The 16,036-nt window shown below is 39.0% G+C and overlaps 1 protein-coding gene across 1 annotated transcript in view; it reads right to left on the bottom strand.

Annotated features, from left to right (window-relative positions):
• LOC150083610 (uncharacterized) overlaps positions 1–16,036 on the bottom strand; it is a 90,103-nt gene that overhangs the window by 24,119 nt on the left and 49,948 nt on the right. Inside the window, exon 4 of the mRNA XM_090378540.1 lies at positions 424–573. Coding sequence (XP_090234666.1) covers positions 424–573 — 150 coding nt within the window. The remainder of the gene's footprint in view (positions 1–423; positions 574–16,036) is intronic.

Genomic DNA, 16,036 nt, shown 5'->3' with positions numbered 1-16,036 from the left:
ATTTTCAGTAAATTTAGCCTGTCTCTGTTTACGTGGTAGGCATAAGTGCATCCTAGTTTGGATCAGGGTGTTAAAAAAAAAAAATTTTTTTTTAAAAATTGATTACAGAGCCCTCTCTGTGGTGAGGCCCAAGACTAGCACCTTATGTGCCTGTTCATAAGTATGGCCTTGTGAATATGATGGCAAATGTAAACTAGTTGGATTTTCTGTGTGAACCGGGAAAATCAGAGGAAAGCTTCAGGACATTATGCAGCCTTAACTGCTTAAACTACCTAACTCATACTGAAAAAATTACTCAAAATTTTCATTAAAGAGGCAGGCAATAAGAATTACACATGCAGAACCAAATTTTGCTGTTCCCTTGACAATATATATGGAATTTCCATTAAAAAAGGTTATTATTTACTAATAAATTAGTTTTACCTGCTGAGTTCACGCTTTTTGGTTGTGTGCATTCTGGTACCCCATTTGTTGTACCTCCAAAAGCTGCTGAATAAATGACAATTCTCAAAGATTTAGGGCAACGTAGTTTGAGACGTTCTCCTAGACATATTATTTTATTGCTGAATTTATCTACGAAAAAAAAAAAGTATTATGCATACATACACAGTATTATTTGTTAAATATATGTAGTAGTTTATAGGGAAGAGTATCCAAAAGACATATCTAGAAAAATCTATGGAGAATGCGTACGTAAAATATGGTATGTTGTAAAGAGTACAGATAGATAAAATAATATAAAATAATGTAATTGTTCACAAGAAATAAAAACTAAAGGGATTAAGGACAATAAAAAGTAAATGGAAGAAGGGGATTATAGGCAAACTTAGGTAGTCCAGGGATGTAAAACCCGTTCCTATTGTATGACCCTGGACAGAGGTCTGGGTGAATGCTTCATGTGTTTAAGTCAGTAATGTTATAATAATATAATACGTAAAAAATGACTAAACAATGACTAAAAACATAAATATCTACAAAAAGTAATACCCCCTTGGGTAGCCAATCGGTGGGCACAAATTTTCTAGACCGTGAGACACCAAAGAGGCTGTTGATATCAGTTTGATGGTCAAGCAACTTTTTATATTTTAAGATATTGAGTGCTTTCTTAAAATGATAGTAAAGGAATGCTGGAGGGAAATTGTTGCCAAGATGTTTATTATAGAGATTTTTAATATTGTGCAAGATTAGGATATTGCTGTTGCATATAGTGGCTTTCCTGATACACTGAGAGAGGATGATATTTGAATGCACCTTTTTAGAGATGTTGGAATGCCGATGGGTGAAGCTGACCACATTAAAGTTAAAAGGCATCATGTTTATTATATATGTTAGTAGCAGTATGCGAGTTATTAATGTTAATGTCCAGGTCTAAGTAATTGGTAGAAAGGTTATTGTTATTTGTTCTTTCCAGAATAAGTTCTGGAGGATAAATACTAGCAGTCCTGAGAAGGTAGGGTAGTTTATTACCAACAAGTCATCTATGTATCTGTACATACATATATCTCATGGTAGGGTGGTTTCTGACCAGCAGAGATAAAGGTTACTATGACACAGCTAGCAGGGCTGCACATAAGTTTACTTTTGGTTTGTAGGTAGAGTGTACCGCCATCAAAGATGTAGTTATTGAAAATACAGTGGTTGGATAGATTGTTCCAATATCCAGGTTTGCATTTTATAATTTGCTTATAATTATTGTAAATTTTATTCAAGACTGACTTTATTATTATTATTATATCTATATGGCACAAGGAAGCCTGAGGATTATGCTGCAACAGCCAAAAAAATTCCCTAGTTACCCTGAGAGAGAGAGAGAGAGAGAGAGAGAGAGAGAGAGAGAGAGAGAAAATTAGAAGGGAATCACCAAGAAAGGGAAGAATGATGATATCCAGCTCACCAGATGTGAGCCCCTTCAAGTTGGTTAGATCTATACTAGTAAAAAGACTATTAAAGTCAAATGTTTGAATGTGTGAAATATTATTATTTAGTACTTCTATTACAGGAAAATTGTTATTAATAATTCTGCTGTCAGGTAGTGAATTCGTGACATTTTTAAGTAGTTGTTCCAAAACCTTATCAGGTTTATGGACATAACTGTAATAGTAAAAGAGGCATGTGATGAAAGAAAGCAAGAATATGAGCTTATGTAGCATCAGTCAAAAAAAAAAAATAAATAAAATAAAATAAGAATAAATAAAAAAAAAAAAAATAAAAAAAAAAAATCACACAACCATTCCTTCTAAAAGTTTGTCCAGTTCCTTCCTGAATTTATTTAAGCTATAAACTTCCACAACGACAAATGGAAGTTTGTTCCAGAAATTAACCACCCGCTGGCTAAAAGCAAATTTCCGCACATCTTCATTCAAATTGAGGAAAGACATTCTACAACTGTCTTTGCTCAATTTGAATTTATGCCCCCTTAGGTTTGTAATCTAAGCAAGTGGAAGAATCCCATCAGAATTATCAGAATTCAACATTCTCAATCCATTCAAAGCCTTATACACCTCAATTAGATCACCTCGCAGGTGCCTAGTCTCCAGATGCTGCAATTTGCAGAACTTAAGCCTCTCTTGGTAAGAGGATCCCTCCATCCCCTCACCAATCTTGTTGCCCTTCTCTGTACATGCTCAAGCAAATGTACATCCTTCCTAAAATGAGGCCTCCAGACCTGTATGCAGTACTCAAGGCGTGGCCTGACTATTGCCTTATACAAAGGGATAATCACCTCCTTTTTCCCTGCTAGCAAAATTCCTGTATATCATTGACAAAACTCCATGACCTGCTCTTGCAGCCTGTCTGCATTGCTCAGAAAACTTCACATCTGACTGCACAATTACTCCCAGGTCTTTTTCATTTTCTACCACCCTAAGTGTAGTACCACACAGTTGGTATGTTTCTCTGGAGTTACTTCTACTCATCTGCAGTAGAAGTGGAGTTACTTTGCATTTGACAATGTTAAACTTCAGTTGCCGCTTCTCTACCTATCTGATTGACATAGTGTTGGGTACCGCTATGTCAATCACTTTTCTACCTATCTGATTGACATAGCGGTACCCAACACTGGCAACCTGCAGAAAACCCATGGGGAAAAAATCAGGAAGTACCTGAACCTAAGACAGGAGATCAAAGAGATGTGGCATATGCAACATGTTACGACCATCCTGGTCATCGTGTCGACCACCAGTATGGTGCCAAAGACCCTATATAACAATGCCTAGCAGTAATAGGTCTCCCAGCGAACACTACTACTACTTAGCCACATGGTGCAAGGAAGCCTAAGGCTTATGCTGCACCAGCCAAAAAAAAATTCCCGAGTTACCCTGTGAGACAGAGAGAGAGAGAAGTAGAAGGGAATCACCAAGAAAGAGAAAAATAATGATATCCAGTTCAGGAACCTGGGTGTGCCAAGCCCATACTCACCAGATGTGAGCCCCTAACACCTATAAGGAACTTCAGAAAGTCACAATCCTGAACACCTGTAGGATAGTCAGAGAGTTTCTTAACCAACAGTAACACAAGACATAACAACAACCACCCTGTGTACTTGGTAGCAATACCTGTCACGAGGTGGAACCCCCCCCCCCCCAATCAGGGAGAAATGATATGAGCAATAATAATAATATCTAAATTACCAGTTATAATATGACCAAAATGTGAATTAAAAAAAGGCTTTAGCATATCCTGGTGACATATACAACTATTCAAGACAGGTTCCAGATTAAATTTATCCATTTCAGTGGCTAGTGATTTATAGTTGCAGGCTATGAGTCCAAAAGGTTTGGAGTATCTGAATCTGGATTTGATAAACAGATTATGGCAGCCTATAGGAAGAAGATCAGAGATCAGAAAATTTGTTAATACAACTGTTAATGTTGATACTCTCCATATTAGCATTATATTTCAGTATGATGATAGTATGTTCAAGATTTTATGAATGATTTTAGTTTAAATTTACAAATATCTGTATGTAGGTGGCATAAATGTTTAGATGTTTAAATATCTGTATGTAGGTGGCATAAATGTTTAGATTCATAAATGTTTTTTGAAATCAAACTTTAGGATGAACTTGTAAAGAGCCTTCAGGATACTGTGTTTAGGGCTAATAGGTCATGGATCTTCTGTACATCAAACTGACTGTTGTGCCAATCAGTAATAGTCTGCTGAAATTTACTCAGTTTATACTTATATGGGGCATTAATGCTGTCTTAGATTTGTGCCTTTTGTAAGGTCTGGGTTTATAAAAGCCTTTGACAACTTGAAATTTGTGGTATATGCATGCATAATTACAGACCAATTAGTTTAACTTCTGTTCCGGGTAAAATAATGGAGTCGCTGGTTAAAGATGCATTGCAGGATCATCTAGACAAGACTGCAGCAATAATTCAGACACAGCATGGGTTTGTTAAGGGAAAGTCTTGTCTGACAAATTTGATAGGATATTATGATGTGATTACAAAGGAACTGAATGCAAAAAATAATTTTGATATCATATATTTGGATTTCAGGAAAGCTTTTGACACTGTTGCGCATGGAAGACTATTGTACAAATTGGAGCAGAATGGTATTAAGGGTAAGTTGTTACAATGGATAAAAGGATGGTTAAGTGGGAGAAGACAGAGGATGATAATCAATGGGTGCTGCTCTTCTTGGATTAATGTTATTAGTGGTGTCCCACAGGGTTCGGTGTTAGGTCCACTGTTGTTTTGTATATTTATCAATGATATTGATGAAGGTATATCAGGTTTAGTGTCGAAGTTTGCAGATGATACAAAGGTTGGCAGGGTTGTTAATGACAGTGATGGCAGTGTGCTACTGCAACAGGATCTAGATAATTTGGGCATATGGGCTAAGAAGTGGCAACTGAAGTTTAACCTTGACAAATGCAAAGTACTGCATATGGGTAGAAGTAACCCCAGAGAAACGTACCGACTGTGTGGTATCACACTTAAGGTGGTAGAAAATGAAAAAGACCTGGGAGTAATTGTGCAGTCAGATATGAAGTTTTCTGAGCAATGCAGACAGGCTGCCAGGGCAGGTCATGGGGTTTTGTCAATGATATATAGGAATTTTGCTAGCAGGGAAAAGGAGGTAATTATCCCTCTGTATAAGGCAATGGTCAGGCCACGCCTTGAGTACTGCGTACAGGTCTGGAGGCCTCATTTTAGGAAGGATGTAGATTTACTTGAGCATGTACAGAGAAGGGCAACAAGATTGGTGAGGGGAATGAAGGGATCCTCTTACCACGAGAGGCTTAAGTTCTGCAAATTGCAGTGGCTGGAGACAAGGCACCTGCGCGGTGATCTGATTGAGGTATATAAGGCCTTTAGCATTAGCATTAGTAGAGGCATTTGATGCAAGAAAGCAAGCTTATGCAGCATCAGCCAAAAAAAAAAAAAAAATAAAGTAAAATAAATAAATAAAAAATAACCACTTCCACTTCACCCCTCTATTTGTTCGAAATACCTGTCCAGCTGAGCCTTAAACTTATTTAGGCTATCAACTTACACGACGAGGGATGGAAGTCTGTTCCACCTACCAACCACCCGCTGGCTAAAGGCAAATTTCCGCACATCTATCCTACATCTGTCTTTCCTCAATTTGAATTTATGCCCTCTCAGGTGATTATTCTGAGCAAGAGGAAGAATCCCATCAGCACTGAGCATGCTCAAACCATTCAAGGCTTTGTACACCTCTATCAGATCACCTCGCTGGTGCCTAGTCTCCAGACACCGTAATTCGCAAAACTTAAGCCTTTCTTCGTAAGAGCACCCCTTTGTTCCATTCACTAATCTTGTTGCCCTTCTCTGTACTCGTTCCAGCAGCTCTACATCCTTCTTGAAATGAGGCCTCCAGACCTGTATACATTACTCTAGGTGTGGCCTGACCATTGCCTTATACAAGGGAATAATCACCTCCTTATCCCTGCTAGAAAAATTCCTATATATCATTGACAAGGCACCATGAGCTACTCTTGCAGCCCATCTGCACTGCTCAGAGAACTTCATATCTGCCTGCACAACCACCCCCAGGTCCCTTTCATTCTCTACCACTGTCAGTGTAGTACCACAGAGTTGATACGTTGCTCTGGGGTTGCTGTTTCCCATATGTAGTACTTTACATTTGTCAATGTCAAACTTCATTTGCCACCTCTCAGCCCATCTGCTCAGCCTTTCCAGATCCTGTTGCAGCAGCATAGTGTCAGTAGTGGCCTTGACAACCCTGCCAACCTTCGCATCGTCTGCAAACTTGGACATTAAGCGTGATATGCCATCATCAATATCATTTATAAATACAGAAAACAATAAAGGACCCAATACTGAACCCTGAGGGACTCCACTAATAACATTAGTCCATGATGAGCAGTGTCCATTAATTACCACTCTGTCTTCTCCCCCTCAACCACCCCTTTATCCATAGCAGCAATTTGCCTCCAATGCCACACTGCTCCAATTTGTGCAGCAGTCTTCCATGTGCAACAGTATCAAAAGCCTTTCTAAGATCCAAGTATATAATATCAAAGTTATTCCCTGCATCCAGTTCTTTTGTGACTGCATCATAGTATCCAATCAAATTGGTCAGGCAAGACTTCCCTTTAACAAAACTATGCTGTGTCCGAGCTATAACTGAAGTCTTGTCTAGATGATCCTGCAGTGCTTCTTTAACCAGTGCCTCCATTAATTTTCCAGGAACAGAAGTTAAACTCACAGGTCTATAATTACTTGTGTCAGCCTTTGATCCTCCCTTGTGAATTGGGGGTCACATTTGCACATCTCTAGTCCATGGGTACCTCTCCTGACTCCAAGGAAGCTCTCATAATTATGGCTAAGGGTTTGCTTACTTCCTTTGCTGCCTCCTTTAATATAACTGGATATATCCCACCCACCCCAGGTGCCTTTCTTGTGTTTATCTTCAACAATTTCTCCTCCACTTTACTCTCAGTTATTACAAGATTCTTTAGCTTACTGCTAGAGTTGAATACACCTCTGGCATTCCCCTCACTGAATAACTCCTCATGTGTGAATGTCGATGCAAAATATTCATTTAGTTTGTTAGCTACCTAAGCAGGGTCATCAACAGTTGACCCATCAATATCAAGTGGACCAATCTGATTCATCCCCTTCCTTCTAGAGTTTACATAAGTAAAGAACTCTTTGCTGTTTTTCTTCGCATCCCTTGCCAAGGATCTCTCGTAATCTGCCTTCGCCTGCCTAACCTCCTTTGTAACTTGGTTACAGATCAACTTGTATCTATCATAGGCTTCTGTGCCACGTGTTAATTTGTATGTATCCCATGCATTTTTCTTCTCTGCCATATGCCTCATTAGTTCATCTGACATCCATTTAGGCCTAAACCTTGAACAATATTTCTTAGTTGGTATGAATGCTTCCCATTTTGCATTTGCTGTTGGTAACATCATCAGTTGGTCCCACTGTATAGAATTTAAATACTGTCTCAGTCCATCGTAGTCGCCGTTACGAAAGCAATACCCCTTCACTTTACCCCTAATGGTAGTTACCTCTTTGAGTAACTCCCACTTCAGAACACTGTGATCACTGCCACCTAGTGGTTCATTTATCTGCAGATTCTTAATGCATGAAGAATCACTACTGATAATCAAATCAAGAGTATTACTCCATCTAGTTGCCTCCCGAACATGCTGATGTAGAAAACAATCATCCAATAAATCCACAAAAGCCTTGCTAGTGTGTGAGTGACCAGCCCCCAAATTCAAGTCAATATCTGGGAAATTAAAATCCCCCATTATAAGACTCTCTGATTTACTGGCCCACTGTATTTTTCTGTAAAGTTTCTTATTATACTCATCAGAGTCATTAGGCCTATAGCACACTCCTACTCTCAATTTTGAATGGGTTGAGCACGCTGAATTCTGATGGGATCCTTCCACTTGTTCAGATTACGAACCTAAGGGGGCATAAATTCAAATTAAGAAAAGACAGATGTAGAATAGATGTGCGCAAATTTGCCTTTAGCCAGCGGGTGGTTAATTGGTGGAACAAACTTCCATCTGTCGTTGTGGAAGTTGATAGGTTGAATAAATTTAAGGAGGAACTGGAGAGGCATTTGGAGAGAATGGTGTGATTTTTTTTTTTTTTTTTTTTTTTTGTTGGCTGATGCTGCATAAGCTCATACATTTGCTTTCTTGCATCACATGCCACTACTACTACTACATCTGATATATTGCTGGTAATGATTTTGTGATTAATTTTATTGTTGAGACCATATGGATAAAGGGTTTTTAATTTAAGCATGAAAAATTCTTCCTGTCTATTTCTAGAGCAGGGGTCAGGTACAAGTGCTAGGATAGAGATGTAGATGTGAGTAAGGCAATGTGACTAGAAATGCTTGTATTCTATTTCCTGCTCAGAGTTGTTATGGTTATTGCAGCTACTGTAGTAATTGATATCAGAACTATGGAGATTGAGTTTAAGATAATACAAAATTGCTAGTTTGACCAACATATTTCATGTTTCAGGTAAGGCAAGGTGATGAGGTAAACCACATTGCTGTTTTTACAGAATATAGGTTCCTCAGTATTGTTATTACAATGCTTTGGGAAATGGAGGCCAGAAGCTTATCAAACTTTGGCAGGGAACTAAATGATTTTCTAATAACTGAGAGTAAAGTGGAGAAGAAATTGTTGAAATTGAACATAAGAAAGGCCTGGGATGGATGGGATCTATCCAGTTATATTAAAAAAAAAGCAGCAAGGGATGTAAGCAAACCCTTAGCCATAATTACAAAAGCTTCCTTGAACTCAGGGGAGATCCCCAAGGACTGGAGATGTGCAAATGTGTCCCCAATTCATAGAGGAGGATCAAAGGGTGACACGAGTAATTATAGACCTGTTAGTCTAACTTCTGTTCCAGGGAAAATAATACAGTAACTGGCTAAGGAAGTGAAGCAGGATCATCTAGACAAGACTGCAGTTATAGTTGAGACACAGCATGGGTTTGTTAAGGGGAAGTCTTGTCTGCAAATTTGACTGGATACTATGATGTGGTCACAAAGGAACTGGATACAAAAAAATAATTTTGATAACATATACAGTCAGTTCTGCTATAACGGGCATTTTAGCAACACAAATTTGCTCCAACATGACTGATATGTTAGGGAACAATGTGAGTATAAAGTGATTTTTTCATTGGCTCATATGCGATTTCATCTGTGAGTAGCACAGATGAATGCAAAACCCGGCACCAATCTGAACATAGTGATCTGCAACGCAATACATACAAATTTACGAAGCTTGAAACGTGTCAAATGTGCAAGAGATATATTTCACATTTTCTGTAGTTTTATTGGTCAGAGACACACTGTTGTCATTTGCTGTATTCACGAGATAACACATGATATTGTAGGCTGACTCACGTTTTCAGGAGCTCACATTTTTCTGTTTGAACAGAAATTACGTGAGGCGGGATAGCGTGAGCATAGGAGCACATTTCTGGAGGCACTACCATAAAAAAATTTGCAGTTCCCTGTTTATTGGGCTTTTCTGTTAGTGCAATCTAATTATAAACAGGTAGTAAACTAGATCTTGTTGCGTTTGCAATAATATCGATAGCTGGAATTCTGTGAGTTTTTATGTTATTATGGTGAAATGTGTTTCCCCTTCCATGAAATCTTCAATCACATAAAAAAATTTTCAGAATCTTCTCTTTATTCTTATTTTTTAAGCTTTGTTCTTTTTACTCTGTATTTCAATTGTGCAATTTGTGGGTGCTGTGTTTGTTGTTATTGATTGCTTATCTTTTTTACTGTTTTAAATTTTACAATCCAAAAAAAAAAAAAAAAGGCAGTGAACAGAAATATCAATTAGTATGTATACACAGTATTACAGTGCTATATTTACTGTAATATTTATTTATTTATTAGAAATTTAAAAAATGTTTAAACCTGTTAGCAATTTCATTGGGTTTTTAACTTTTTTTTAGTACTCCACCCATCCCTATTTTTCCCATAAGTTCTGTTGTTGTTTTTAATGCACAAAATACCGTAACATGGAGATTTCTAGGGACACATATACCATGTTATAGCAGAACTGACTGTACTTGGATTTTAGGAAAGCTTCTGATACTGTGGCACACAGAAGACTACTGTACAAATTGGAGCAGTATAGCATTTAGGGAAAGTTGCTACAATAGATAAAAGGATGGTTGAGTGGGAGAAGACAGAGAGTGGTTATCAATGGACACTGGTATTCATAGACTAATGTTATTAGTGGAGTCCCCCAGGATTTGATGTCGGGCCCATTGTTGTTTTCAGTATTTATCAATGATATTGATGAAGGTATATCGGGGTTAATGTCTAAGTTTGCAGACAATACAAAGGTTGGCAGAGATGTTAATGACAGTAATGATAGTACGCTACTGCAACAGGATCTGGAAAAGTTGAGCAGATGGGCTGAGAGGTGGCAACTTCAGTTCAAAGAGGAGCTTGAATAAATTAACCCCAGGGGCTTACATCTGGTGAGTATGGGCTTGACACACCCAGGTGTGTCATTCTTCTCTTTCTTGGTGATTCCCTTCTACTTATGACTCTCTCTCTCTCTCTCTCTCTCTCTCTCTCTCTCTCAGGGTAAATCGGGAATTCTTTTTTTCCTTTGGGTGGTGCAGCATAAGCCTCAGACTTCCTTGCACCATGTAGCTAATAATAATAATAAATTTAATTTTACAAATTACTTGTGATTTTTTTACTGTTATTTATGTTAGTATATAAATATATATAGCAATATTTCATCTCTTGTTTACTATCAGAATTTTAACAAACTTGTTTAATTTATTTTAATAAATGTAAAAATGCTTCTTTGAAATATAAACTGCTAATCTTTGATGTGTTGACAATTTTATCCATCATTATACTCTACCCTTATATAAACTACAGACGTGATATTCTATACAGAACATGGACCCCTATACTGGTTTGCCAAATGGTGTCAGATCTCAAATTCCATTCACTATGGGAATAATGGAATTAGAAAGAATACTTGATGAGAATCAACCGAAAGAGCAAGCTGGCTTTAGGACAGGATTCTCAACTATGGATCACCTTCACGTAATATCACAGCTAATGGAGAAAGCAAATGAATATAAAACACCATTATGCCTGGCATTTGTGGATTATGAAAAGGCATTTGACTCCATACTGCATAAGGCAATGTTTGGGGCACTGGAAAGACAAGGCATAGATACTCCATATATTATGATTTTGAAGAAAATATATGAGAGTGCTACGTCCTTTATTAGACTAGACAAAGACAGTAGGAAATTTAAAATCGAGAAAGGAGTCCGACAAGGAGACACAATATCTCCGAAGCTGTTTACTGCTGCCCTTGAGGAAGCTTTCAGAAGATTAGACTGGTCGCAGAAAGGAGTCAATGTGAACGGAGAGTACCTAAACCATTTACGATTTGCAGATGACATTGTGGTCATAAGCCATGATCCCAAAGAATTAGAGGAAAATCTTAATCAGTTATGTAAGTAAGAATTTTGGGCTAAAGATGAATATGGCTAAAACAAAAGTAATGATGAACAGGTATGCCACGGAAAGGGAAATAATGATTGAAGGAGCAGTAATTGAAAAGGTGGAGTCATATACTTATCTGGGACAAGTTATTAGCTGTAATAATGATAAATGGCTGGAAGTCAAGAGAAGAATAAATTTTGGATGGATAGCATTCAGGAAATATAGTCACATACTGAAGAGCAATATCCCAGTTTGTCTGAAACGTAAAATAATGAATCAATGTATACTCCCCACCATGACTTATGGAAGTGAAACTTGGGCACTCACCAAAAGAATGGAAGAGAAGCTAAGAACTACACAGCGAAGAATGGAACGAATTATATTGGGAATTAGACTGTTAGATAAGAAGAGAAACACATGGATTAGGCAGCAAACTCAAGTAAAGGACATTCTTATCAAAACTAAAGAACTAAAATGGTCTTGGGCAGGACACATAGCTAGAAGACATGATGACAGATGGACTAAGAAAATAACAGAATGGTACCCAAGAGGAGCTAGAAGAAAACCTGGAAGACAAAGGCGGAGATGGATAGATGAAATTCATGAGTTTTTGAGTAGTAAATGGATGGCCAGTGCTCAAAACAGAAGGAACTGGAAAGTTGCTGGAGAGGCCTTCATCCTGCAGTGGATTGAAAATGGCTGATGATGATGATGATGATGGGAATAATGGCAGTTGATGTTTAACATTGATAAATTCAAGGTACTACATACGAATAGTAGTAATCCCAGATTAACGTGGCAACTGTGTGGTACAATGAAAAAGACTTGGCGATAACTTTGCAGTCAGATATGATGTTCTCTAAGCAGTGCAGGCTGGCTGGACAGCTCATGGAGTTTTGTCAATGATGTATGGGAATGTTGCAAGCAGGTACAATCAACTGATTATCCTGTTGTATAAGGCAATGGTTGCCACATCTTAAGTACTGCATACAGGTCTGGAAGTCTCGTTTTAGGAAGAATGTAGATCTGCTGAAATGGGTGTAAAGAAGGGCAACAAGATCGGTGAAGACAATGAAAAGGTGGTCTCACCATGACATCTTCAGTTCTGCAAATTGTAATGTCTTGCAACTAGGCACCTGCGAGGTGATCTGATAGGTTTATGTCTTTGAATGGACTGAGCAAGCTCAATTCTGATAACATTCTTGTTCAGACTACACACATGAGGGGACATAAATTCAAATTGAGGAAAGTTAATTACAGGATAGATGTGAGGGGGTTTGCTTTCAGCCAGCAGGTGTCGACTGTTGGAACAAACTTCCATCTGGTGCTGTGGAGATGGGCAGTTTGAATAAATTCAAGAAAGAACTAGATATATTGTTGGAGGGGATGGACAAGTGATATGGGGTTTTTTTTTTTTTTTTTTTTGGCTGACGCCTTATAATAAGTTTGCTTCCTTGCATCATATGCCATTAATAACAATAAGTGCTTCCTGCACAACTGCACTAGTAACCACCCAGGAAGGGAGAAAAAGCTAATGCATGAAGTGGGGCATTGAAATGAATACTTTCATCATGAGAGCATACTATGAAGTGATGAAGCTAGAGACGGACATCACAATGTATTAGACGAAACCACAGACCAAATAGTTGGAATGGTTCCCAAATGTTCAGGTCACTGAACAATGAACAGTACACCAGAGACAGACCATTGTCACAAAGAACTTAATAGTTCCTGCAATCTTGGAAAAAGTCAAGCAGGATGTGAGCAACCAAACTACAAAGAACAAAAAATAAGAGTACAATCAAACCAGAACCGGAAGACAAACACTACTAAATACAAGAACTAAAATCCAGAGCAGCTGAAGTGGAAACACTCTTCAGAATGAGGGCATGGACCCCCACAAAGATTCACACCATACTGAAACAGATACCCAACAGAATCCTGTAGCAAGTCACAGGTCAGACCACCTCAATTGGTGAATAATGCCAGATTACCTCAACAACAACAACAAAGTAACACCAGATGCTACCCACAAAACAATTTACTGTGTGCAACCACAAGGATGAACAGAAGAGAAACCAGAGACCAACAGAAAGCTAAACGCAAAGGCAAGAAACTACCAGCCTGGGAAAGGAGGCTACACCACAAGATAAAAGATAGAGCTGAGAGTGAAGATAGGCCAACCCCGTACCAACAGAATAACAGTAAAGTGAAGACCATCCATAAGAAACACAACAACACAGCAAACATGAGACCCATAATCAGTGGAAGAATACCTGAACACCCTCAAACAGAATCCCTTGCACTCAGTAAGAGACTTTGCCAATATAGAGAGAGTGCCCAGAGGAAAACAGATGACCAGACATCTGATGAAACTAGAGAACCTTCTACAGGAACATTGGACAACAGGAGAAGGAGGGCAATGCACCCCCTGACTAGAAGGCACTTGAGGAGTTCGGGATAATCTATGGAGCAGAAAAGTTAGCCATAATGGCCGTGCCTCTTGGATAGACCTAAAAGGGAAAAAAAGGACGTACAAGAGATAACAGAATGGGAGATTCAGGAGGAAAAAACATAACAGTCAATCAGAAAGTCCCAGAACTGATGAACCCAGGAATAGATAACATTCACAACAAATTCGTACAAGACGTTCAGCTGTGCACACACGCACAGTCGGTGACTCAAGGCACCACAAACCCAGCTAAGTTAGACCATTCACCTGTCAACAACATAAAAGATCCAGACCAAGTACACAATTAAGATATCAGACCACTTGGAGAACCAGAACATCATGGCTGAGCAGTAGAAGGGTTGTAAGCAGATGAGCAAAGGATGCATGGAGCAACTGACCATGATGTGGCAGTTATGAAGCAAGCCTACAAGAAGTACTGCAACCTGTACACTGCCTACATCGACTACCACATGTCCTTTGATTCCATGTCCCATAACTGGCTGATAGAAACACCGAAGATCTAAAAAACACTTCCTAGAAGCAACCATGATGAAATGGAGGACACTATCAAAGTCAAGAATATCATGACCTGACCAATCCTCATCAGAAGAGGAATCTTCCAGGGAGATGCCCTATATAGTTCTGTCTAGCACCCAACCTACTGTACACCATGCTCAACAACAGCAAATAGATATACCCCAAAAAGAAGGGAAGACGAACGTGTACACACTCTCTCTCTCACCTGATGTATATGGATGACATCAAACTCTATGATGCAACCAAGAATCAACTCCAATGGCTACTCCTGATTACTGAAGAGTTCAGCACTGACATCAGGATGCAATTTGACCTAGATAAATGCAAGACCCATGGACTGCATCAAGGACATCCAGTCGGCCAAACTATGAGCTGAAGACCAGTGAAGAGATTGAAGCCGTGGCAAACCGAGACCTGCAAATATTTGATGATGATGATGCAAGCTCATCCGTTAGAACACAAGGAGATCAAGGCCTGCCTAACTGAGAAATACCATCAGAGACTGAGAAGCCTGCTAAAAATCAAAGCTGAATGGCAGGAACATGGTCACAGCCATAAACACTTGCACAGTCCCAGTACTAACATACTGCGTCGGGATCAGATTGGACCAATACCAAGCTGGTGGAGATTATGAGATCTGCCAGGATAATGATGACCAAGAGCCGTCAACACCATTCAAAGTTGGAGATCGAGAGACAACCTTAGCTCAAAAAGGAGGGTGAGGATTGAACAAGAGAAGAAGGTGATTAAATACCTGTGGGATTACTTCAAGGAAAACGCAGCACCAATTTACCAAGCCATAAGAAAGATAGACAAAAGGTACACAACACTCAACCACTCAACCTTAACAAGGAGACCCCACTCACATAGAAGAAACATAGAATGATCGGCGAAGAAGACACTCCATGACAGACACTACAATGACTTCCATCAAGGCTACATAGATAAGATGACTTCCAATGCATGGCTCACGAATGGGAGGCTCTTCCCCAAGACCATAGGATTCGTGCTCACCATTCAACACCAGAAACTAGGATCTCAGAGTGACAGGATCTGTCACAGATGCCACCTGGCCCTAGAAACAATCCAGCACATCACTGTGGAATGCAGGTTGATCACTCAAGACAAAATACACTCTCAGGCATGACCATGTCACCAAGATAATATATCAGAAGCTAGCACAAAAATACCAGTTGATCAAAGAAAGTGTACTGTATTGAAAGTATGAACCTCATGCCAAACTAGAGACCCCCTACACAAACTATACTTGAGGCTGACAGTGAGAAATCATTGTGCCGTAATAACAGACAAGATGTTCCTGCACAACAGACCAGACATAACCCTCATTGACAAGAAGGAAAGGGCTATTCACCTGATCAACATAGTTGTGCCCAACACTAGCAACCTCTAGAAAACCTATGAGGAAAAGATCAGGAAATACACAGACCTAAGATAGGAGGAAGTCAAAGAAATAATGCCTATCCCAATCACTTGTCAACCTCCAGCATGGTGCCAAAGAGGCTCCACAAGAACCTAGCAGCAATACGCTTTCCAGAGAACACT

The sequence above is a fragment of the Mastigoproctus giganteus genome, chromosome 7 (assembly GCF_048544385.1).
Source record: "Mastigoproctus giganteus isolate SK-2022 chromosome 7, ASM4854438v1, whole genome shotgun sequence".
NCBI lineage: Eukaryota > Metazoa > Arthropoda > Arachnida > Uropygi > Thelyphonidae > Mastigoproctus > Mastigoproctus giganteus.
This window is presented reverse-complemented; position numbering and strand designations above follow the sequence as displayed.